This window comes from Papaver somniferum, unplaced genomic scaffold (assembly GCF_003573695.1).
Source record: "Papaver somniferum cultivar HN1 unplaced genomic scaffold, ASM357369v1 unplaced-scaffold_132, whole genome shotgun sequence".
NCBI lineage: Eukaryota > Viridiplantae > Streptophyta > Magnoliopsida > Ranunculales > Papaveraceae > Papaver > Papaver somniferum.
The window spans coordinates 9,010,451-9,032,363 of NW_020622381.1; the positions used below are offsets into that span (position 1 = coordinate 9,010,451).

Here is a 21,913-nt window from a genome sequence, read left to right on the forward strand (position 1 = left end):
CTTAAAATTACTTTAAAATGGCCTTATCTTAACTTATTAAGTGGACCTCAAATAAAGCAAGTAAATCTTAAATTAACCAGGTTGTAAATTAAGAAATTTAAAATACCATCCAGAAAATTACAAAATGTGATATTTTCTCCCCAGCAATGATTGACCCACCGAAGATTTGCACCGTAATGTGCATTTCGGGGAAATCCAATGGTCCTGGGAAAACATTGGGATTAGGAGTGGGGCAGGAGTGGCCCCACTCCCCTCTCACACGTTACATTTGCGGTACAGAAATCTCGGTGTATAAATCATTTTTGTTTTCTCCCATTGCATGAAAACAAATCATAAATTATAGGATTATAGTCAGATGCTAATTGCAAATTGATCCTTCACAATCATATACAAAGATTGCCAGGTTATTTTACACATAAGGTACCAATGTCTTCTTATCAAATGCCTTAACAAATATATTATTAGCCTTTTCTTCTTCATCATCCATGGTGTCACGAATGATCTCCCCTCTTGTCTCTGGCAAACAAAGAATAAACAACCCACAACCCAAAATCACTAACCCAAATACTCCGTATGATAGGAATCCATTATCGTCAACTCCTCTTTCAGCTGCAATAAAAATTAGACTAATAATACCACCAAAAACAAGAGCTTGTTTCACCATCGACAGGGATGAACTCCTCACGCAAGTTGGAAATAGTTCTAATGTGTATATCAATAACACATTAAACGCGGTACACGATCTAAAGAATGCTACTAACTCAACACCGATTCTCAATCCTTGTTGTCCTTCGTGGATAACTGTTAAAGATAGAGACTCATCTGCTGAAGACTCTCAACCAAAACATCTAGCATTCCGTGTATGAAGGAATGACCGAGTATTTTGCGTTTAGATTAGTCGTACGGGTCTTTAGTTACAGTTAAAATAGCATCTGTAGCTCTTGAATAGGTTGATTAGTTGTAACAACCTTTGTACTCTCTGATATAAATAACAAGTAGAATCCACAGTTCTGTGTGTGGAAGTCTTTCACCAAAACTCAAATCCTAACTTGGTATCAGCCTTGATCCAAGCTACGCTTCCAAACCAATTCAAAAAAAAATAGAATGTCGACAACAACTCAGTTAAGAAACATACAGATCCATCATCTGGTAACACTTAAGTTAACAGAAAACAACTACCCACTGTGGAAAACGCAGTTTAAACCAATTCTGAAGGGCCATGGACTAACTGGCTTCATTGATGGTTCAAAAACTATACCTCCTAGAACACTACCAGATTCTGATGCTGAAAATCCAGAGTTCACTGCATATGAAGAACAAGACTCTCTTTTGGTTGGGTGGCTGAACTCAACTCTTACTCCAGAGTGTCTTGGGGTTGTACGTGATCTTAACACATCTAAGGAGGAATGGGATGCACTGGAGGCAGAATATGCTCCAAAGACAAAGTTTCACCAGATGAATCTCAAAAAACAGTTACACAACTTAAGCAAAGGTAACAAATCTTTACGAGTCTTTTTAAATGAGGCTAAAGAACTATTTGCACAGCTTACAGCATCCGGATATACAGTCAGTGATGATGAAAAGAAACAATCCATCAGCAATGGGTTGAACCAAGCATATGATTCGATTGTCTCCACCTTAGGCACAATGGAGAACCTGAGCATGGATCTGTTTTACTCCCATCTTCTAAACTTTGATATGCGTATCACACGTCAGCTTGAGGAAATACAACAACCAATTGCACATATTGCTGCTTCATCAACATCAGGAGGAAAAACTTACCAAAACAACAACCACAATCCAAGTCAACGACCTTTTCATTATCAACAAAATCAGTCTAAACCTCGCTTCAAGTCTCCTATGCAAAGCAACAACACTGCTGAGAAGTGTCAAATCTGCAAGAAGAAAGGACACCTTGGTGACAAATGCTGGTTCTGTTACAAACCAAGCACCAATATGCCGAAACCTCAAGCTGCATATATTGATTTTCCTGAAGCTTCCTATGGCAATCAATGGGTCACTGATTCTGGTGCTACAAATCATCTCACAGCAGATATGAACAACTTAACAATCCCTCATGAATATACAGGCACAGAACAAGTGTATGTGGGTAATGGTAATTCACTAAATATCACACATACTGGTAATGCATCTTTCACAGATAACTCAAGGTTATTATGTTTGAATAACATTTTTCATGTACCCAGTATAAAGACAAACCTGTTATCAGTTTCTCAATTCTGCAAAGATAATGGTGTTTTCTTTGAGTTTCACTCATCTCATTTCTTTGTAAAGGACAAGACAACGGGAAAGCTGCTGCTGCGCGGACTGAATAGGAATGGACTGTACATTCTTGATGGCCTTACACAAGTCAGCATCCAAGGGTCTTCTCAAGCTCATGTTGCATCTTCCATGCCAACATGGCATCAACGTCTGGGTCATCCAATGCTCCGTACCGTTCTAGCATTTGCAATAGGTTTTCACTTCCAGTTTCGAATAAGATGTTTACTTTCTGCAACTCTTGTCATGTTAGTAAGAGCAGAAAACTTTTGTTTTCTCTAAGCACTACATCTTATGATAAACCACTATCTTTGGTTGTTTCTGATATCTGGGTCTCCCCTAAACTATCCAGGTCTGGTTTTCGATATTACATGCTCATAATGGATGTTTATTCTCATTTCACTTGGGTGTTTCCTTTAGTACAACGTTCTGATGCTTTGTCTATTTTTATTAATTTTCGAAAACAAATTGAAAATCTTACAGATCATAAGATTAAGATTTTTCAGTCTGACAATGCCTTAGAGTATAAGAAGTTCACAAAGTATTTAAATGAATCTGGTATTCAACACCGATTATCTTGTCCTCATACATCACCACAAAATGGAATAGCAGAAAGACGTATTCGCCATGTCACTGAATCTGGCCTTGCCCTTTTATTTCAAGCATATATGCCCTCTTCATTTTGGGCTGATGTGTTTGTCACTGCTTGTTACTTAATTAATCGTCTGCCTAAATCATCATGTGAAGTTAAAACTCCTCTAGAACTCCTTTTTCATAAAGAACCAGATTACAAGTTTTTAAAGGTTTTTGGTTGTCTTGCTTATCCTTGCCTCAGATCTTATAACTCAAACAAGCTAGAACCTAGATCACTCCCATGTGTCTTTATAGGATACAGTAGTTCTCATAAGGGTTATGTCTGCTTACATAGAGAGACTGGTAGGATCTACATCACTCGCCATGTAAGGTTTGAAGAACAGTCGTTTCCATTCAGTCCAAAGCAGCAGTATGTACCATTGCACAGTCCAGGTAATGTGCCTTCAGATACTTCATTTCTATATTCTCCTCATTTTACGCGTAGATATTATCTTCCTACGCAACAGAATGTGGTATCTAATAGTGCAGACCAGCATCTGGGCATCTGCAATGATATGGCTAGTTTGGAACCTTCCATTGCATCTCCTACAACTTCTGCTTCACAACTGAATACTCAAAGTATCTCTGCTGTTGATTCTGTCACAAGTATACCATTTCATGACAGCTCTGAAGTAACTACTACAAATGTTGTATCCTCTACTCATCCTATGCAAACAAGGGAAAAATCTGGTATTAACAAGCCTGTTCAAAAATTGTGTTTGTCTGCATCTAAACATCCCCTCAATGATTCAGATTTCATGGAACCTACATGTTACTCAGAAGCATGCAAACTTCCAGAATAGCGTGCAGCTATGGATAATCAAATAAATGCCCTCATCAGAAATGGCACATATTCGATAGTTCCTTTTAAACCTGGCATGAATGTAGTTGGCTCAAAGTGGGTTTATCGAGTAAAACAAAACTCTGACGGCACTATTGATAAACGTAAGGCTCGACTGGTGGAAAAAGGTTTTAATCAACAGGAAGAAGTTGATTATGGAGACATTTAGTCCTGTTATAAAACCATGTACTATACGACTGGTTCTTTCTATTGCTGTCATGAACAAGTGGCCGTTGAAGCAACTAGATGTTGAGAATGCTTTCCTCCATGGTACTCTGGATGAGGAGGTTTATATGAAGCAACCGGCAGGGTATGTAGATACTAATCGTCCAACTCATGTGTGTAAACTGCATAAGTCATTATATGGGTTAAAGAAGGCTCCACGTGCATGGTTTTCACGGCTCAGTAACTATCTAATGACACTTGGCTTTAAGGGTTCAGTTGCAGACACATCCTTGTTTGTCTGTAGAACCAAACTTTCAGTTACTTATGTGTTGATTTATGTGGATGACATTATTGTCACAGGGTCGGACTCTTCACAGGTAGCTCAACTCATTCAAGAACTAGGTAGGGAGTTTGCAATAAAAGACATAGGGGACCTTCATTTCTTTCTGGGTGTCGAGGTTATAAGTCAAACTGGTGGTGTAATTCTCACTCAGCGCAAGTATATAACAGATCTCCTCAAACGCACTAAACTGGATGGTGTAAAACCGGTGACGAGTCCAATGTCTTCTAGATTAAAATTAAGGCAGACAGGCAGTGAAATATTTGCAGACTGCACCTTATATCGAAGCGTTGTTGGTGCTCTTCAATACCTCCATCTCACGAGGACTGACATTTCTGTTGTTGTTAATAAGGTATGCCAGTATATGCACAATCCTTATGTTGAACATTGGGAACAAGTGAAACGTATTCTTCGATATCTGAAGCACACCGTAGATTATGGTCTTCATATTCGTCCTTCACAAGACTTTTCTTTGCATGGTTACTCGGATGCTGATTGGGCTGGTTGCCTAGATGACCGTAGATCCACTAGTGGTTACGGTATCTACTTTGGTGGTAATATGATATCGTGGAGTGCCTGAAAACAAAAGACGGTCAGCAAATCCAGCACTGAGGCGGAATATCGGGGCATTGCCATTGCAACATCTGAAATTATCTGGATTGAGTCTTTGCTTCGTGAACTTGGAATTCCTATCTCGACTCCAGTGCTGTGGTGTGATAATTTGGGCGCAACATACCTTACAGCTAATCCTGTTTTTCATGCTCGAACAAAGCATATCGAGATAGATTACCATTTTGTGAGGGAAAGGGTGGCTAACAAACGTTTGATAGTGCAGTTCATCAGTTCACGGGATCAAATAGCTGACATTTTTACTAAGGGGCTACCTTCACCAAGATTTCAGCTTTTACGTGGCAAGTTGCACATTCGTAAACTTGAGTACAACTTGAGGGGGAGTGTTAAAGATAGAGACTCATCTGCTGAAGACTCTCAACCAAAACAGCTAGCATTCCGTGTATGAAGGAATGACCGAGTATTTTTCGTTTAGATTAGTCTTACGGGTCTTTAGTTACAGTTAAAATAGCATCTGTAGCTCTTGAATAGGTTGATTAGTTGTAACAACCTTTGTACTCTCTGATATAAATAACAAGTAGACTCCACATTTCTGTGTGTGGAAGTCTTTCACCAAAACTCAAATCCTAACTATAACCACACACATGATGCTGCAAACACCACTCAACATTGTGAAAAACAACATTGAACTTCTCCTTTTCAGTGTTCCTATTAGAAAATAGGTGATTAACGACGCTGGCAGCTCTGATAACGCGTTTAATGTAGCACTCAAATAAATACTTGAAGCCAAATTTCCAACGCCTAACGGGATCCCGTAGTACATCATTCCGACTCCAAATGAAACTACCATTGCGGCCAATAATCTTCTAAAACCCCATTTTTTATCCCACAACATTTTGATCGAGGAGTGTAAATCTTTATTGCGTTGTTCCGGCTCTATACATATATCTATACCAGATAGACTTATGCTCAATATATTGCTATTAGTTCCATAAATATCAGAAGAAGCAATACCCTTCAAAGTATTAATGGCTTCTTCTTTTCTTCCTTGCACCATTAGCCACCTTGGTGATTCATATATCATGAAATGAACTATTACAGAATATAGCACTGCTGGAACGGAAGTTAAAATATAGAGCATTCTCCAAGAAGACCCTCTTGTGAAATAAGCCATGGCTGGTAATGATAAGAAACCAAGAGTGAAACAAATGAATCCAATAATGCCCACCTTATCACGGCGACTTTTCCCAACGATTTCTGTTGATAGAACAAGCGAGCAAGTGGAGATTGTGGCCCGGCCAAACCCCGTTACGAATCTTAAAATTGAGTAGATCCAAATATTAGGTGAAAATGCTGTTAAGAAAGTTGATGAAGACATCATAAGACATGAAATAACCAATAAGTTTTTCCTACCGAGAGACGAGTCGGCTAGTGTAGAAAGAAAGAGTCCACCCAGTAGACAACCGGAGAAGAAAGATGAAGTTGGCAAACCTGCAATTACAGGACCCAAACAAGATAGGTCCCATTCCGAGACTGTTGATGTTTGGATCGGTTCATTCCATGTCCATGCATTTCGAGGCAAATTTACACAAGTTGGAGGCCATAGTTGAGTTGCATGACTCGATATAAGGATGTATACAGTGCCATGTTGGTTCTGCATCTGCGAACACACTTATGAAAGTTTGCTGCGCTTCAAACACCCATGCAAAAGATACAACTACGACTTGCAGCAACTGAGCCCAACCGAAATTTCCTATAAACCGTTCAATTATCTCGTCGAAGGTTTTGACATTTTTTTCGAGGAGAGGATGACTTTGAGTATCGTCGGAGTTGAGAAGGTTTTGTGTTTCTGCCATACTTTTGTGATTGTGTATGGTGTCTTGGCAATAACAGTTCAATAAGAACCACTTTATTTATAAACAACTTTAGACATGAAAATGATGGCATCATTTTTTATTTGATAGCTGAAAAACATGGGTTCAGCTAGAGATAATACAAATTAAAAGAGTTGAAAACTATCCATCATTTATCATGAAACCTGTTTTGAGGCATAACGATTTTTTTTTTTTAGGCATACTGAATCGAATAGGGTCACTAGATAAAAAACATCATCACCCCTTATCCTCTCTTTTTCTATAATGGTATAACTACTCTTACCTAGTTAGTGTTAATGATTATGATTAGATTTAATGATAATGATTAATTACATATGTTAATGATCGATTAAGTTAGTTGTTAGTGTGGCATTATTTGAAAAATCATGTTTTTGTGAGAGAGTTGGGTTTTTTGAGAGAGGAAGAAGTGAAAAAAAAATCCTAGGTTTTTGAGATTATTGTAATCAAGATGGGTAATTCAAATGACGAATGAGAATCTTCATCGCATAAACAGAATACAATACATAGGTATATTTAATATCCTTTTTACAGGTTGAATTCTTCAAAAAACTGAATTTTTACATATAAGTTCGGCGAACGAGGGAGAAGTTCGGCTGATAACTGGCATGGACATAGATGAACAGTTCGGCTCATTCGACACATAATATTTGTAGGCCGAACTTCTATTAACTCAAGTTAAAGGTTCGACATATAAAATTAATAACGAATCAGCCGAACCACTTTTATGATAAGTTCGGCTTATAAACTAAATAATCAGTCGAACCTGACATAGTGACAGACATCATGGAAAATTAGTCATAAGGTTCAGCTAAAACAAATCAATTTTCGAATTAGCCGAACCTGGGAAAAATAATATTTTACCTTATTGTATGATTCAGCTCTATTTTCATATTATCGAATCAGCCGAACTTGTAGTTCGCTAAATATATTAAATTAGGTTCGGCTAATAATTGAGATAAACATATCAACTGAACTGTTCTTAAGCACCTTCAAGGTGACGAACAAAGTCAAGTTCGGCTGATAATTCGTCTCAATTATAAGCGGAACTTCACTATGTGAGCGCAAAAAACCAAAGTTTTTTTTATGATTAAACCTATTATATCAGTCAAAAACAACAAAAATAAGAAAAGGGTTTATAGAAAATATCTTCTAGTACTCATTTCAAGAGTCTGTTCATCAATTAACGGATTAGAAGAAGAATTTGAACGCCTCCTAATGATTGTTTCTTTGTGCGATTTATTTTATATTTATGTTTAATAGACGATCAAATTTTCATGAATCGATGATTAAAAGCGGCGATGAGAAAAATGTCGATTTCAATTTTTGATTTTTAAGCTAGAGAAGAAGAGAATATGTTTAAATTTAAAGGTGATTTTTTTTTTTAATTTTAGGTTTTAAGTGTAAGGTCACTAGTAATTTAAATCTTCTAATGATATATAGGTAACTGCACTACACTTTAGACACCCCTTATAAACCCATCCTAGATGGGATAATGAATAAGTATGCCTCAAAAAAATTGAGTATGCCTCAAAACAGACTTGTTCACTGTTTCACTAAGAGAGATACATCGCAAAAATAAAATAAAAATGCATTACTCAAGTCGTGAAACAAAAATACCCATTAAGAAACAAAACACGAATGTATACTTAGAAGAGAAAGATCAGTTCAGTAAGTACATGGTAAAAGTACTAATTTCTTGCACTAAGAAGAAAGAGCCTATTGTACTGAGTATTGTCCATTCATAGCTAAGTAATTTAATATATGGTTATTTTTTTTTTTAATATAGGCTAAAGCCGGACCTATATCCCTACCCAAATCCATCCCGTGCGACTAACGTATGGTAATTCAGAACTCATAGTAGAATGTATTCACGCATATAAAAATGATTAGCAAAAGTTGTGGGCATGAACTTATTTTCGGAAGCCAACAGGAACATTAAAGAAATCATTTGTTTTTTCAAAAAAAGAAAACAAAAAACAGATTGCCTAATAAGGTATGACTAGGCAGTGCAATGGCCCACTCATTCTTGAATACAAAATATTATTAGCTGCTGCCAAAATTTAATTTCCAAAGAACTCAAAGTCTCATTCATGTGAAACATAATTCGACTTAACTAATTTAATGGACAGATTCAAACTCGTTAGCTTAATGTACGAAACTTAGTGCGATATGAAGACCCAGCCGCATCCACTGTGTGTACAAACATACACATTAATTTTTAATATCCAGGAAGTGTGTATAACGGATAAATTTTTGATGTGGGCGTTCTTTGATGGGGGCATGAGGGACAAATCAGGAGTTGACATGTGTTTTTCATATTAATCGATTCAATTAATTTTACTTCCGAAAATATCAAAGATAAAATATAAGCAATTAAGATAACCAATATTTTCTCAAAAAATAAACTTGTCTTGTTTTTTTGGAAACAAAATTTGTTGGAATCAAGTAATATGAAAAACACATGTCAACTCCTGATTTGTTCCTCATGCCCCTATCAATTAACGCCCACATCAAAAATTTATCCATGTATAACATTATAGCTGGTTTGATAAGGATTATCATCAATGAAAATAAACATTAAAAAAATCAATATTCGAATCTAGTTTGATCCATTATATTAGTTAAGTCGCTGCTCCTAGCAGGTTATATTTAATGGCTAATCGTGTTTCACATGAATAACACTTTTGACTTTATAAAAGAACAATAAGAGCAGGAAATAGTCTTTACCAAATGGTTTATATCTGCAAAATACTTGGGGCGCTTTTGAGTTCGTAGGTTTTTAATAGACTCAATTAAGTAACTTTACAAAAAGCTGGACAATGAGTGATGGACCACAAGTTCTCAGCTGCAATGGGGGTTTACACATTTTCCAATTCTATGTGCAAGATCAATTAGTAACCATTCATATTTACTTCAGAATTTCGCGCGACCAACAATCCAGCGTATTATAATGATCTCACAAAAGCATTGGGGAATAGTTTTGTGAAGGCAGAGTTTTTCGCTTTCACGACCAGAGCGTAAAAACTATAACAAGGGATGTGAACCAGAGCCATCGCTAAGTACCTGCAGATACAAACTACCCGTCAATCCATGAACGACAGAGAAAATGTTGGAGTGACAAGGATATATGTTGGTCATTTATAATTACCAGAGAGGTGCCCATGGGGTTGAGAGCTTGAGAAAAGCGTAAGGCCACCTACAGACATGTATTGAATTTGCACAAGTGTCAAAAGGAGGTTCTACAAAGTTTCTTGTTACTACCTCCATTTCAAAAAAAAAAAGAATAGGCTTGTTTCATGTATAAATTACACGTGAGACAAGCCTATCTTTTTGAAACGGAGGGAGTATAATTTGACTGAGCTTATTTAGGAAGAGCAGAAGTTAACTTACCATGTCAATACACCACACGCATGAAGAACCCACTGGAACACAATGTATAAACAGCTCCAAATCACGAAATAGACCAGGCCGAACCAATAAGGAAATGGCTGAACAATGAAAAACCTGTTTATTAGTACTACTAAAATAAAACAAATGTCACTGATAAAATGGAAACAAATACCAAATGTGAAGTCCTAATTTTTGACAGTTGATGTTGATATGGACTGAGTGGAGTCAAAATAAGAGACAATGATTTACTTCCAAGTGTGGGCTGCCTATGGCTGTCCACGTTATTCATGGCCGAGTATACTGATACCCTGAACTTTTGCGAAACAGGTATGCTTTCTTTACTAACGCGTCATACTTACACGACTGTTGAGAGCGGTGTCGAGGAGAAGAAACACAAGATTGAGAGAATGCATGCACCCCGCGATCTGTTAAGTGGTGCGATTGGGAGTACATCAGTTCAAGTTGAGTGGAAAATAAAGATAACCCGATAAGAAAGAAAAAGACATGTACATGATAAAGCAGCAAGGAGGTAACAGAGTATTTACCAGGTCAACTTTAAAGTTGTCACTGGAGGGAAATGGTACGAGAAGGCACCAAAAGACAATGTCCGTTAGCACTGCAGCACCTGCAGAAGTCTGTTTGAAAGAAGTGGTCATTCGCAAATACTAAAAATCAAATGGAAGACGGAAACAAATCAGAAGAAAATGCTGCAAGAAAGACTATGAGCTTTTTCTTTTGTCAACATGAAAAGAGGAAACTTAAACAGAATAGTAACCTGATAAATGATTTGCAGCAGATAACCCCCAAACCCAGCTGTTTTCACCATCTCTTTTCGTTCATGATGGATCTTCTGTAATTTCGAAACATCCCAGAATTTGTTTGATTCGGTACTTGACTGATTAGATTCATTTCCTTCCAAATCCCTTCTCAGGAAGCCATTTCCTAGATCATTCCTGTTGGTGGTTGTCTTTAAGCAAGTCCAGCATCCATGAGCAGATGCAACGGTTGCGAGCTACAGAAAAGTCATTACATTACATGTTCAGTTGAACCCTGACTTTGGAAAATCCCCAAATTTTTTTCTCTCATTTACAGAATATTCAAGGAATGCAAAACGTACCACAAAATAGATGAGGACCAAGGTGAAAGTCCACCTGTAGTGTAGATTGCATATCATGAGAACTCAAACCTAAACATCGATAGTGGGAAAATGACAACCACCTCGTACATAGATACCTTAATATTATCAATGAAGGATATTCTATTCACAGGATAGTATCACATTATTGATGAGTTTCACTTAAGGGTTCATCCAGGGAACATCATGTTAAGCTTGATAACCAAGAACATGAACAGCATGTAGAGTTCGTCATTATTTTCCTAAGTAAACCTTCAAAAGCCTGCTATTCAAATAGGACCAAATACCACTAGCATCATTGTTTATCCTACACCGTAATATCATAGCTAGGTGGACTGGGTAAATTTTGATAAGTATTCTTTTCATCTACATGAATTCTTTTTATCTTATAGTGATCAGTTTGCAGAATCAAGGGGTCTTTGCAGTGAATGAACAATTCCCAAAAATAAGTGTTTCTGTCAGATTCTTGGTATTCCTACAAGAGCATTGAGGCTATAAATGTCTGGATGAACTGCTCTCTTTGCCACATACACCAGCCTCAAATGCCAACCCATAGCTTCAGATTCAAAAACAGCATTTAAGGCAGACATATTTTTCAATAAATACGAAAGAGCAACAACCTCAAGGTTCAGCGGTTTTACACACCCTTCTATCACACTGGAAGTCCACTAACTGATTGTGCATAACAGAAATTAAGGAAGCTCAACCAAGATTACAACTCAATGACATCCGTAACCCTATATAGCAATGATAGGAACATGTGCCTTAGTTGGTGTCGGTTATGTTAAGGAAAAAAAACAACTCACATGCAATCAAACACAAACACACCTACTTGTCTTAGTTATTTAGTAATCAGAGGAAGGTTCCTTTGACATGCTTACATGACATTCTCCGTTGCACACAAATGTGGAGATCCAATGGCTGATTTTCAGCAATATCTTAACGAAATTGAATTCACTCTCAAACTTGTAACCCCATCACCTACAGCTATTGAAAATACTAACAATTATCAAACAAGTTGAACACTATAATCAACACATACATGGTTCTAAATTTCGAAAGAACTGAATTTTGGTGACAGTGTTAGGCTCAACATATATATCTTTGTCCCCAGAATTCTAAGAAGTAACGCATCAATGTAGAACACATCCTGAGAAGTAATTCTACACAATGAAGCAAAAAAAGAACAGAAATACAAAATCAAACTTAAAGAGAAGAGTAAAGGGTATAAGAGATGATCTTAACTGAGTGTAGAAATAGAAATCTGAAGGACCATCATTGATAACTGTCTTACACAGTAAGAATGTCATGATAGCAACCACCAAAGCTCTATAAATTAAAATCCAAATTGGATTAAGATATTTCCAGCAAGAAACCCACGAATCATAAACACTCAAAGGAGCCTTCTTTGATTTCCAAAACAAAATTACAGCTACAATTGCAGGTATTATCAGAATTGTAGCACATAAATAAACTTGCCATTCAGACCAGTAATCTAATCTCTCACTATCCATGTTTTTCAATTTAGTGAAAAGAGAAAAAAGAACCACTTCTTGAATCTCTCTGTAGACAGTAGCTTCAAGAAAAAAAAACGCACAAAAAGAAAAATAATTTGTCTTTGGAAGTAGATGCAACGTGGTTCAGTTCAAAACCTAGACAAAAATTCTCAGTTGAGATTGGATTTCGGTAGTTTCCTACTTTACTGGACTACAATTGCTATAGGCACTAATTATTCGGATATGGGCATCCTAACAATTATGCTTTGGAATTCAATGAGGTTGTTGCGGTGGTTGGGCAAATAATAGCTTATCTCAAGATACTTTAAGCAACTGAATTATTGGTTTCATAGCTTTGACGCGATTGACATGTTTTGTTCGTGTAGGTTTTGGGATTTGCATACCACACTCATGGTGCAAAGCAGTCCAGTCCTAGTTGTCAATGCTGCTAACGGGGTACCATTTTACTTGGGGTGTACCAAATTGCATATTTTGGTAACGGATTGGTACACCCTCAAACAAAATGGTACCCCATTAGCAGCCATGCTAGTTGTGGCTTTGCCTCTGTGTTATTCTGTTCTCCTTCCCTTCTTGGCCTCCCTATTATGTCTAATGTAAAGAAAAGAGAAAAACGGCATAAAGGCCACAAAAATACTAATTCTCCCTGATTTCTTTGTTGTGTTTGAACCGCTAGAATCCTTGAATTGAAATTACATTTCTGAATAAGCAAAAGGAAAAACATAGTAATACCTTTAACTATGTTTTTCACAACATAAATAAATACCTTCTTCAAACTGCAGGTTCTGATCATTGCAACTCATTTTTCGTCGTTTCCATCAGATTGCTTAGACTTGAACTTGAGGAACGTGTCTATTTTAGCTTTTAACTCGACGTTGGGGATGACCATATCTTGGGTAAGAGGAAGAGCTGTGAATGGGTCAGTTTTATAATTCAGAAGATGCCTTAATATGACTGCTCGGTCTACTGTCTTGGTCGAAGGGAGAGTCACAGGATCCCGCATTAATGTGAACTCAATTGGGTCAAGAAATTCTGTAGGTATTTCTCCAAGAGCAGCATCAGTATCCATTACCTTCAAAGCCACAACTTTGGCTCCAAGCTCTATAAACTCTTGTGTCACTCTATTGTCTTCATGTTGCACAACTTTCATGGCATCCATAAACACTTGCTCATTGTATGTTTGAGAGCTGTTCTTCGATATTGCAGCAGGGAAAATGTTTTCTCTGTCGCCCCTAGCGACATGAACGTAAATGTTGACAACCTCCTTAAGCAATACCTTTAGGCAATTTCCCTGTATTTTTCCAGAAGATTTTCCATGGACCTTGACAAGACGGAACAAAAAGTAATTGAGCATCGTGACCACTGAATCAACCATTTGTGGAAGGAGGAAAGGAGCTGTAATTTTCTCTGAAGTAACTGCTAATATGTGCACATTTTTTATCACATATGACACGTTACTGCCGATCTTATTCCCAAACTCTGTGTCATCTTGTACTCCAACAGGTATGATCTCATAGTACTCGTTATCACTTCGAGGAAGATTAGACATGATCTCGTCTATAAAAAATTTCAGATGAACCAAGTAAATATCCGTATCTTTTGCAGCAATCTCTCTCCATGTGTTGCGAATTTGCGATGGGTAGGTATCTTCCATAAGTATTCGAGAATCCTCAAAACGTTTCTGCGGAATTTACGTTCAGTTGGAGATACAGCAAACTCCTTTTCAACATAAAGCATTAGAAGGTTACGGACAAGATACGAGAGACATAGTTGATTGTCTTCAAAGATTGTAATTGTATACGATGACAAAGTTCTTTTGCTGACACATGTTAAAATAGTACCACATCGTCTGGGGCAACCTAGGTTCCATGTTTAATAAGCTTTGGACAATTCTAACCTTGCAAGCCGGTTTTCGAGGTTAGTTAGGCCGGGATTCCTAACATGATATCAGAGCCAGGCCCCTCTAAACGCTACCCGTGTGTCTGTGGTTTCCGTACCACTCGGTATCCCCGCCAGTGTTGTGATCGTGGTTTCCTTATCACTCAGTATCCCCGCCAGTGTGCGTCTGTGACTTCCGTGCCACTCCGTCTGTGTAGTCCTAGTCGTTGAGGGGGTGTTAAAATAGTACCACATCGCCTAGAGCAACCTAGGTTTCATGCTTAATAAGCCTTCGGCAATCCTAACCTTGCAAGCCGGTTTTCGAGGTTAGTTAGGCCCGAGGATTCCTAACAACACACAAACTCAAGAGTTCCACCATCTGTTCTCTGATGTATGAGTTTCTTATATATTTTGGATTATATAAGAAACTCAGTATCACTCCGTATCCCCGCCAGTGTTGTGATCGTGGTTTCCGTATCACTCAGTATCCCCGCCAGTGTGCGTCCGTGACTTCCGTGCCACTCCGTCTGTGTAGCCCTAGTTATTGAGGGGGGTGTTAAAATAGTACCACATCGCCTAGAACAACCTAGGTTCCATGCTTAATAAGCCTTCGGCAATCCTAACCTTGCAAGCCGGTTTTCGTGGTTAGTTAGGCCCAAGGATTCCTAACAACAAACAAACTCAAGAGTTCCACCATCTGTTCTCTGATGTATGAGTTTCTTATATATTTTGGATTAGCCATGAACATCATGAAGTTCATGTATTCGTCCATTTTAGGAAGAATTTCTCCACCTATCAACTTCGAGTACTTAAACACAGCAATAAGCAATCCAATGGCATCTTCCACAAAATGTTCAGGCACACAGGCAAACTCGATTGGACATGTTAATGGTAATGGCATTCTAAACCCGCCGACATGGTCAACTAACCAAGTAAGCATCAACTGGTAGAAAGAAAGTGCCTGCTGAAGCAATGGTTTATCAAGCAGTACCTGGTATATATAACTGCAGTATTTCCGCCAACAAAATTGGAACTCTTCGTCTAGATCTTGTTCGGCATCCAGGTTGCGCTGAGGGAAGGAAGCTGCTCCCACCATCTCTTTTAAACTATACGGATCAATTTCTTCCATTTCTTGATACTCAAGTTCTAACTCAGAGAGTGACTTTATTAGCCCCAAATGGAGCACCCTTGCCGTCATAAAATACCATTCACAAAAAAATGTATGTTCAGTTTTCAAACTGGAAGTTCTCCCTGAAATTAGCTTCACAGCATCCGCATTGTTCCGAATAATCCATGCCACAACTTCGTCCAACGATGAGTGGAGGGAAGTCGACTTACTCAAGTTCAAACGAGTACCGTAGATTACATATCTTACATCTATTTCATCCTTACTTCTTGTATCTGTATCGAAGAAATTCTTGAAGAGCCGAAGCATAACAGCACCGAGATTGACAAACATGCCTAAACTTGCACAAGTTTTATCGACGTGTATATTAGCCATTGAAGAGTTCTTCAAGATTAACTCCGCTATAAACTGAAGAACACTCTCTCGTGTATCAGCATTTTCCAAGAGAAGTAGAAGCACCTTTTCCAGTCCATCATGTAAACAATTTGCGTAACTTCTATTGGTTGCACTCAAATCATCTGAAATAAGACTGACATGAAAGAAAGGACCCAATATGCTCGTCTTCTCAATTTCGAGTCCATTAGCACCTTTTGGTAACCACATCGGATGATTCACTAGAGCTTTCGCCCCTTGTGGAGATTCAATTAAATATGTCAATGCCGCCAACGGTTGCAGAAACAAATCGCTTAAAAGAGATTCTTTAAGAACCAATCTACTCAAATCCTCGTATAATGACCTCAAAACTAAATTCAGTGTTGAAATGTCCATTTTTTCGAGAATATCAGTGAAAAACCCTGGCGGGCAATCCAACGAATGACCTGCGTTCTTGCGCGGTGAAACTTTTGCAAAGAGCAACCGGACAAGCGGCGACTCATTAAAACTAGAAACCTTATTGACGGGGAATCTAATAGAGTTTACTAGATATATCATGAGGCAATAAGAAACAGCTAAACTTTTTTCTCGTTTCACAATAGAAGTCATGTCATGTTCAAGGTCCTTATTCATGAGTATATTGATTTGTTTCTCTTGTTCAAAAGCACGACGATAACATCCGATTAAGTAAGTAAAAGCTGGTTCAGCATCATTAAACTCACCGGAGAAACAACGGTCAATAAGGACCGTCTCCATTAGGTCTTCACATAAGTTGAGTGATTTATTTTCGCTCACAAGTTTTGACGCTGTCTTCTCTAAAAAGATTTCATTAGTTGTCAGAGTCGGAATCTCATCCTCCGGTGATTTGCGCAGAGTAACTTCGAAAATCTTCCTAGTGATTCTGTCTTCTTCATCTGCCGAGATGTATCTTTTACGTTTCGCCATTGTTAACAGGGACAACAATGCACAAAAATATAAGCTCGATCACAAAACACGCACATATATATATAAATGGCCCTATAACTTAGTTACTTGCTTTATTGAAATTCTAGATTTTATACTATAAAAAATGGTAAAAATGCCTAATTTGCTGAAGAAATATCGTGGAGAATCAAGTAAGATCCTGACCATTTTATGGTGGACCCAGACCCCCTCCTATTTACGGTCTTACGGCTCGCTATACAGTACCATGTTGGTCCAACGGAGACAAACAGAATTTCATTAAAACTGCAGTCTATTTCTTTTTAATACGGAAGCATGAAATTATTTAATTTAATTTAATTAAGAAAAGATAGGTCTAACCGTATACCATCCCTAAACCACTAAGGCAAGGTAGAACTCCTGTATGTGTACTACTCCGTCCGTACTTATATTATATAGGCGGAATTTTCATTTTTTCGTGTACCAATATATAAGCAGAGTCCAATTTTCTAGACGGATATTTTCATACATACCCTTATTTATGATACATAGATAATAGCGTTATGAATAGGACAAATAGTAAAACATGAATAAACATGAAAATTTATGAGATAAGGCATTTTGCTTAATCCACGAGAATCGACCCCCTCCGTCTATATATGTGGTATGAAGGGAGTACAAGAATTGTCTACTGCATGTTCGGCTATTAGATGAGTCGTATTATTAGCTTCCCATGGTAAAAGAAAATCTCCAAGAGTCAAAATCCTTTAAAAAATAAATGTTATCTTCTATAATGTTATTGTGAATCCACTTCACTGCTCCCATGTTTCCATTTACGCTGAAACAACATTTGTGCAGTCTCCCTCATAATGAATCCTCTGTATTCTCAATTCTCTTGCCCATTTTATTGCCTCAAACATTGCTACAGCCTCCACCTGCTCTGGATCTACTGTCCTTGTGAAGATGCATCGAGCTCCATAGCATGTACCTGCAAAATTTCTACATATTAGACCAATCCCCAATAACCTTTTAATCTTAAAAAACGCCACATCAAAATTAATTTTCATATCTTCTCCTACAGGACAAGGCCATTTAGGTGGAATTCGGTCAGAAATTTGTAAACCATGAGATTCCTGCACGGTATTATTCCAATCTGTATAGAATTGGATACTCTTCTTCGCAATCACAGTTGCATTCACCTGCACATTCTCAAAGATTAGCAAGCAACGAGCTTTCCAAATCATCCATAAATCAAATACCATTTTATCTCTAAGTTGAACACTAATAGAAAAAGAGTTGTTGACTGTTAAAAAAATTTCAATAATCCATTCAACAAAAGATATCAAAACCTTTAAAAGCCTAACTCATATAACCCCCACGTCGTGCATCGAGAATATCCACCTTTTGGTGAGCGTCACCGCCCCCTTGAAATTTCTCTATTCCATTTTTCCTCAAATTCTAGAAAAGTAACAGTGAATATCGCTTTTCTATGGAAGATTCAGCCAAGAGAATCTCCGACTGCGTAAAGGAGACACCTACGGATTCTGCTTGGCGCACCATAGTTAGCATTGTGTCTAAAACTCCGCGCAACGTAAGGCCTAACACCAATAGGTAAAGGGGAGATCAATTCCAAACTGATGGTAGGAACCAGGGAAGGAACATAGGAACTAGGCGCGACTCAAAACTACCACCCCCTCTCCCCTGCAGCAAGGAGCGCGCGGTTGAACTACTAAACCAATGGGTCACTAGAAGGGAAATTCAACTACCCCCGATGACAGTAGACATCAACAAAATGGATAAGAACTCGACCAAGTACTGCCACTACCATCGAAGGATGGGACACCCGACAGAAGAATGTTTCGCTATACGGAGCATATTTGAACGTAAGCGTGCATCTGGGGAACTCGGGGCAACCAAACATACAATCGAGTACTACCCTTTTCCCCGCCATTAATTCAAAAGAAAAGAGATGGAGAATGTGAATGATAAGACCACAAGTTGTAAACAACCTTTTTTTTTGGTAAGAACAACTTCCTCTTTTTTGAAATTTGTGGGCAATACGTGAAAAGGTCTCAGGAATGCCAAGGGTGCCTGGTTGACTGACAAATCTACAAAAGTTCTAAGGAAATCCAAAGGCGCCTGATTGACTGACAAATTTACAAAAGATCTCAGGAAAGCCAAAGGCGCCTGATTGACTAACAAAAAGAGAGGAGGGGGAGTAGGCACGTTCCATCACTGCCCACCCCACCCAAAACCCTTTCAATAAAAAGGGTGGGGAGTAGGCGCGTTTTCCCAACGTCCACTTTTACCACTACTTCCCTTCAACAAAAAAAAGGGGGGTAGTAGGCGCCCTATAAACAACCGAAGCTACATGGAACCAAGGATAACGAAAACACTAACTACAGATAAATAATTAATCAAGCACCATAAAAATATCCCACAATCAAAAAAAAAAAAAGAACACACCCACACAAAACAAACAACAGTAAACATATTATATGAAAAACAAGTCCAATAAAGGAAGATGGAAGGAAAGCCAGCACAAAGACGAAGCGTTGTAAGCAAATTAGAGCATAGCCAACTCCTGTCGCTTATTCTCAAGCTCAATGCGAACTGTTGCTTCCGCGGTCTCGGCCCGTAGCACCTCATCATTAGTTACTCCAACATCAGCAAGCAACAGATTCAGCACATCCTTCTTGCTAGATGTTGTCTCCGGGCACTTCTTCATCTCCCCCTCTAACTGAGAGATCTGACTCGTAAACCGACCGCGAGGGTCATTGCGGCCCTTCACCTTTGCCAGAAATTCCCCCAACCACATTATTGGGAACTTGACATTAAGCGCAGAATGCACAGTAGTTTCCCAGCCACGCAACGTTGGTGCGTCAACAGGATCATCCCATACGCGCGTAAGCTGGTCCGCGATCTCCAAAAGATTCCTGGTCATATAGCACAAAATGCGAATGTCCAGAAGACCCTCCTTCGCCATGTGACATCCACCGCGCTCGACGATGTCTCTATAAGCAGTAGCAAAAACAGTTGGAACCCAAAAGCTGTGGACAAGGGTGTGAGTGGCATGGTCTACTCCAGCCTTGGCGGCACTCACCACCAAAGGGAAATGAAGCTGCGCATCTTCAGAGTCTTCTGACACAATAGGGATGGTTGGTATATCAGAAACAGGAGCATCAGTATGCTTCTCCAAGGGGGAAGACAAACCGCTACCATCCATCCTAGCGCGTTTAAAAGACCCCGATGGGGACTATGCGCCGCACACCGTCCATGTCAGGCTTAACAGCTTCCTTACACTTCTTACCCATATCCTGACGCCAACGATAATATTCAGCAAAAAAAAAGTAACAATAAATGAGAGAAAAGAGAAGGGACTAACCTCAAGAATCGATGAGTCTGGTGGAATATCAGCGGTTTTAGGGCAAGACGTGGAGGAACTAGAAAACGTCTCAGAGTCACTAGTAGATCCTGACAAATGAAAAATGAGTACCATTGCAAAAAAAACTTAAATTTATAGGAGAAAAAGAGAGAGAGAGAAAGAGAGAATAATAAGAACGAAGACACGTATTAAATAGGGGGTTACCTGCAGGATCATTAACGGTTAACGCCACGTGGGATGAGGACCCACCAAAAAACTGACCAGCTGGACCCACAGGGGCTCATTGATTGCAGAATGGCACCAGGAGACACCAGAATTTCGCCCCTGACACGGACGGTTTCAGCCCGAAAAGGATGAACGGACAATATATGAAGGCGCGGGGATACCCAACCAGTCCCTTTTGGAAGGCTGACCCCTAGATCATCAACTGGTCTACAAACGAAGGAGTTGGACTGCTACTTGCACCCACAGGAGGCTGCGACGCACTCTTCCGATGGCTCTGCTGAGGCTGCAAGGACGAGATATTAACAAAAGAACAAGGGCGCGGAGCAGACGACTGGAATGCCTCTCGCCTAGCTTTCTTCCTAAGACTCTTCTCATTCCAATAACACTCGGGCATATCAGGTACTCTTCCATCACGTAAGAAGGGGGTTTCCACCCCAAGCGATGAGAAGGAGAAGCTTCCTGAGAAAGTAATCCCCGCCACTCATTTTATCAAAATAAGGGGGAGGCATAGCAATAGGTAACGGAAATGCAAAGCAAAAGAAACAACAAGTACCTGTGGTGCCAAAGGACTAGCCGATTATCTCACATCTATCTGTGGAGGCTTATGATCGGAAAATGACCCTTTCTTCGGCTTCACAGACTCATGACCCTCAGGAGGAGACCAAGAAGTCATTAGAGGCTCTAAGGAGCGACCTTTATTGGTTAGAGCAAGGCGGTGTTCAGCGGCCACGGCATCATCAAGTTTAATTCGGCCAGATGCATGAAGTGATCGAAGGTCTTGAACAGACAAGTCACGGGGAGGAGACGGTTCACGCAAAAGAAAATTCAAAGCTCGACGCCGTAAGGAATCATGGTACTCGTGGGCCCTTTCAGTAACTGCTAAGGGGCGCACAGAGATAGGCTGCTTGAATGAAAAGTTGATTCCTCGATCAGACAGACGCGCCGCCCCATTGAAGAAAAAACGATCCAAATTAGCGATGACATCTCCAATGTCGGAGCTTTCCAAAGGGGGAAACCTATGGGAAACCCCTTGATCAAACCCGACTTGCCGAGCTGCACGATCAGGGTTGTAAGACATGGCGATGAATTTACCAGCATAGAAACCAGGGAGATAATCAGGTAGCACGTCCATCACCGAATCAAAGTCTTCCTATGATAAGAGCTTTGTTGAATCTAACTCGGTATCAAAAGGCGTAATGAAATCATAATGCGATGGACCCGATCGATCGTATTTGTAAGGAAA

At 39.1% G+C, this 21,913-nt stretch overlaps 2 protein-coding genes and 1 pseudogene across 3 annotated transcripts; all 3 read right to left on the reverse strand.

Annotated features, from left to right (window-relative positions):
* Window positions 1-409: 409 nt before the first annotated feature.
* LOC113332808 lies at window positions 410-6,685 on the reverse strand (annotated as a pseudogene).
* Window positions 6,686-9,464: 2,779 nt separating this feature from the next.
* LOC113332688 lies at window positions 9,465-12,908 on the reverse strand. Of its 2 annotated transcripts, XM_026579208.1 has the most exons (9): window positions 12,495-12,632; window positions 12,131-12,236; window positions 11,232-11,265; window positions 10,890-11,126; window positions 10,660-10,749; window positions 10,474-10,539; window positions 10,115-10,212; window positions 9,873-9,920; window positions 9,465-9,787 (listed from the first exon to the last, which is right to left on the reverse strand). In XM_026579208.1, coding segments are annotated over exons 2-9 (693 nt in total). In that variant the 5' UTR covers window positions 12,133-12,236; window positions 12,495-12,632; the 3' UTR covers window positions 9,465-9,669. The 2 variants fall into 2 exon arrangements, with proteins under 2 accessions (XP_026434993.1, XP_026434991.1); XM_026579206.1 differs by lacking the exon at window positions 12,131-12,236 and having other exon boundaries at window positions 12,495-12,908.
* A 2,382-nt stretch (window positions 12,909-15,290) lies between these two features.
* Window positions 15,291-17,084, reverse strand: LOC113332809 (probable ubiquitin conjugation factor E4). Its single transcript, XM_026579316.1, has one exon. It carries the CDS (start codon window positions 17,082-17,084, stop codon window positions 15,291-15,293), a length of 1,794 nt encoding a protein of 597 aa, XP_026435101.1.
* Between the last annotated feature and the right edge of the window lie 4,829 nt (window positions 17,085-21,913).

Excerpts from the sequence above, each read along its gene's own strand:
- LOC113332688 (XM_026579206.1), bottom strand. The coding sequence starts at position 12,763 with ATGGATAGTGAGAGATTAGATTACTGGTCTGAATGGCAAGTTTATTTA. Across the intron at positions 10,750-10,889 it reads TGCTGCAAATCATTTATCAG|ACTTCTGCAGGTGCTGCAGT; the intron begins GTTACTATTCTG and ends TCTTTCAAACAG. Across the intron at positions 9,788-9,872 it reads ACCCCATGGGCACCTCTCTG|GTACTTAGCGATGGCTCTGG; the intron begins GTAATTATAAAT and ends TTGTATCTGCAG.
- LOC113332809 (XM_026579316.1), bottom strand. The coding sequence starts at position 17,084 with ATGGCGAAACGTAAAAGATACATCTCGGCAGATGAAGAAGACAGAATC.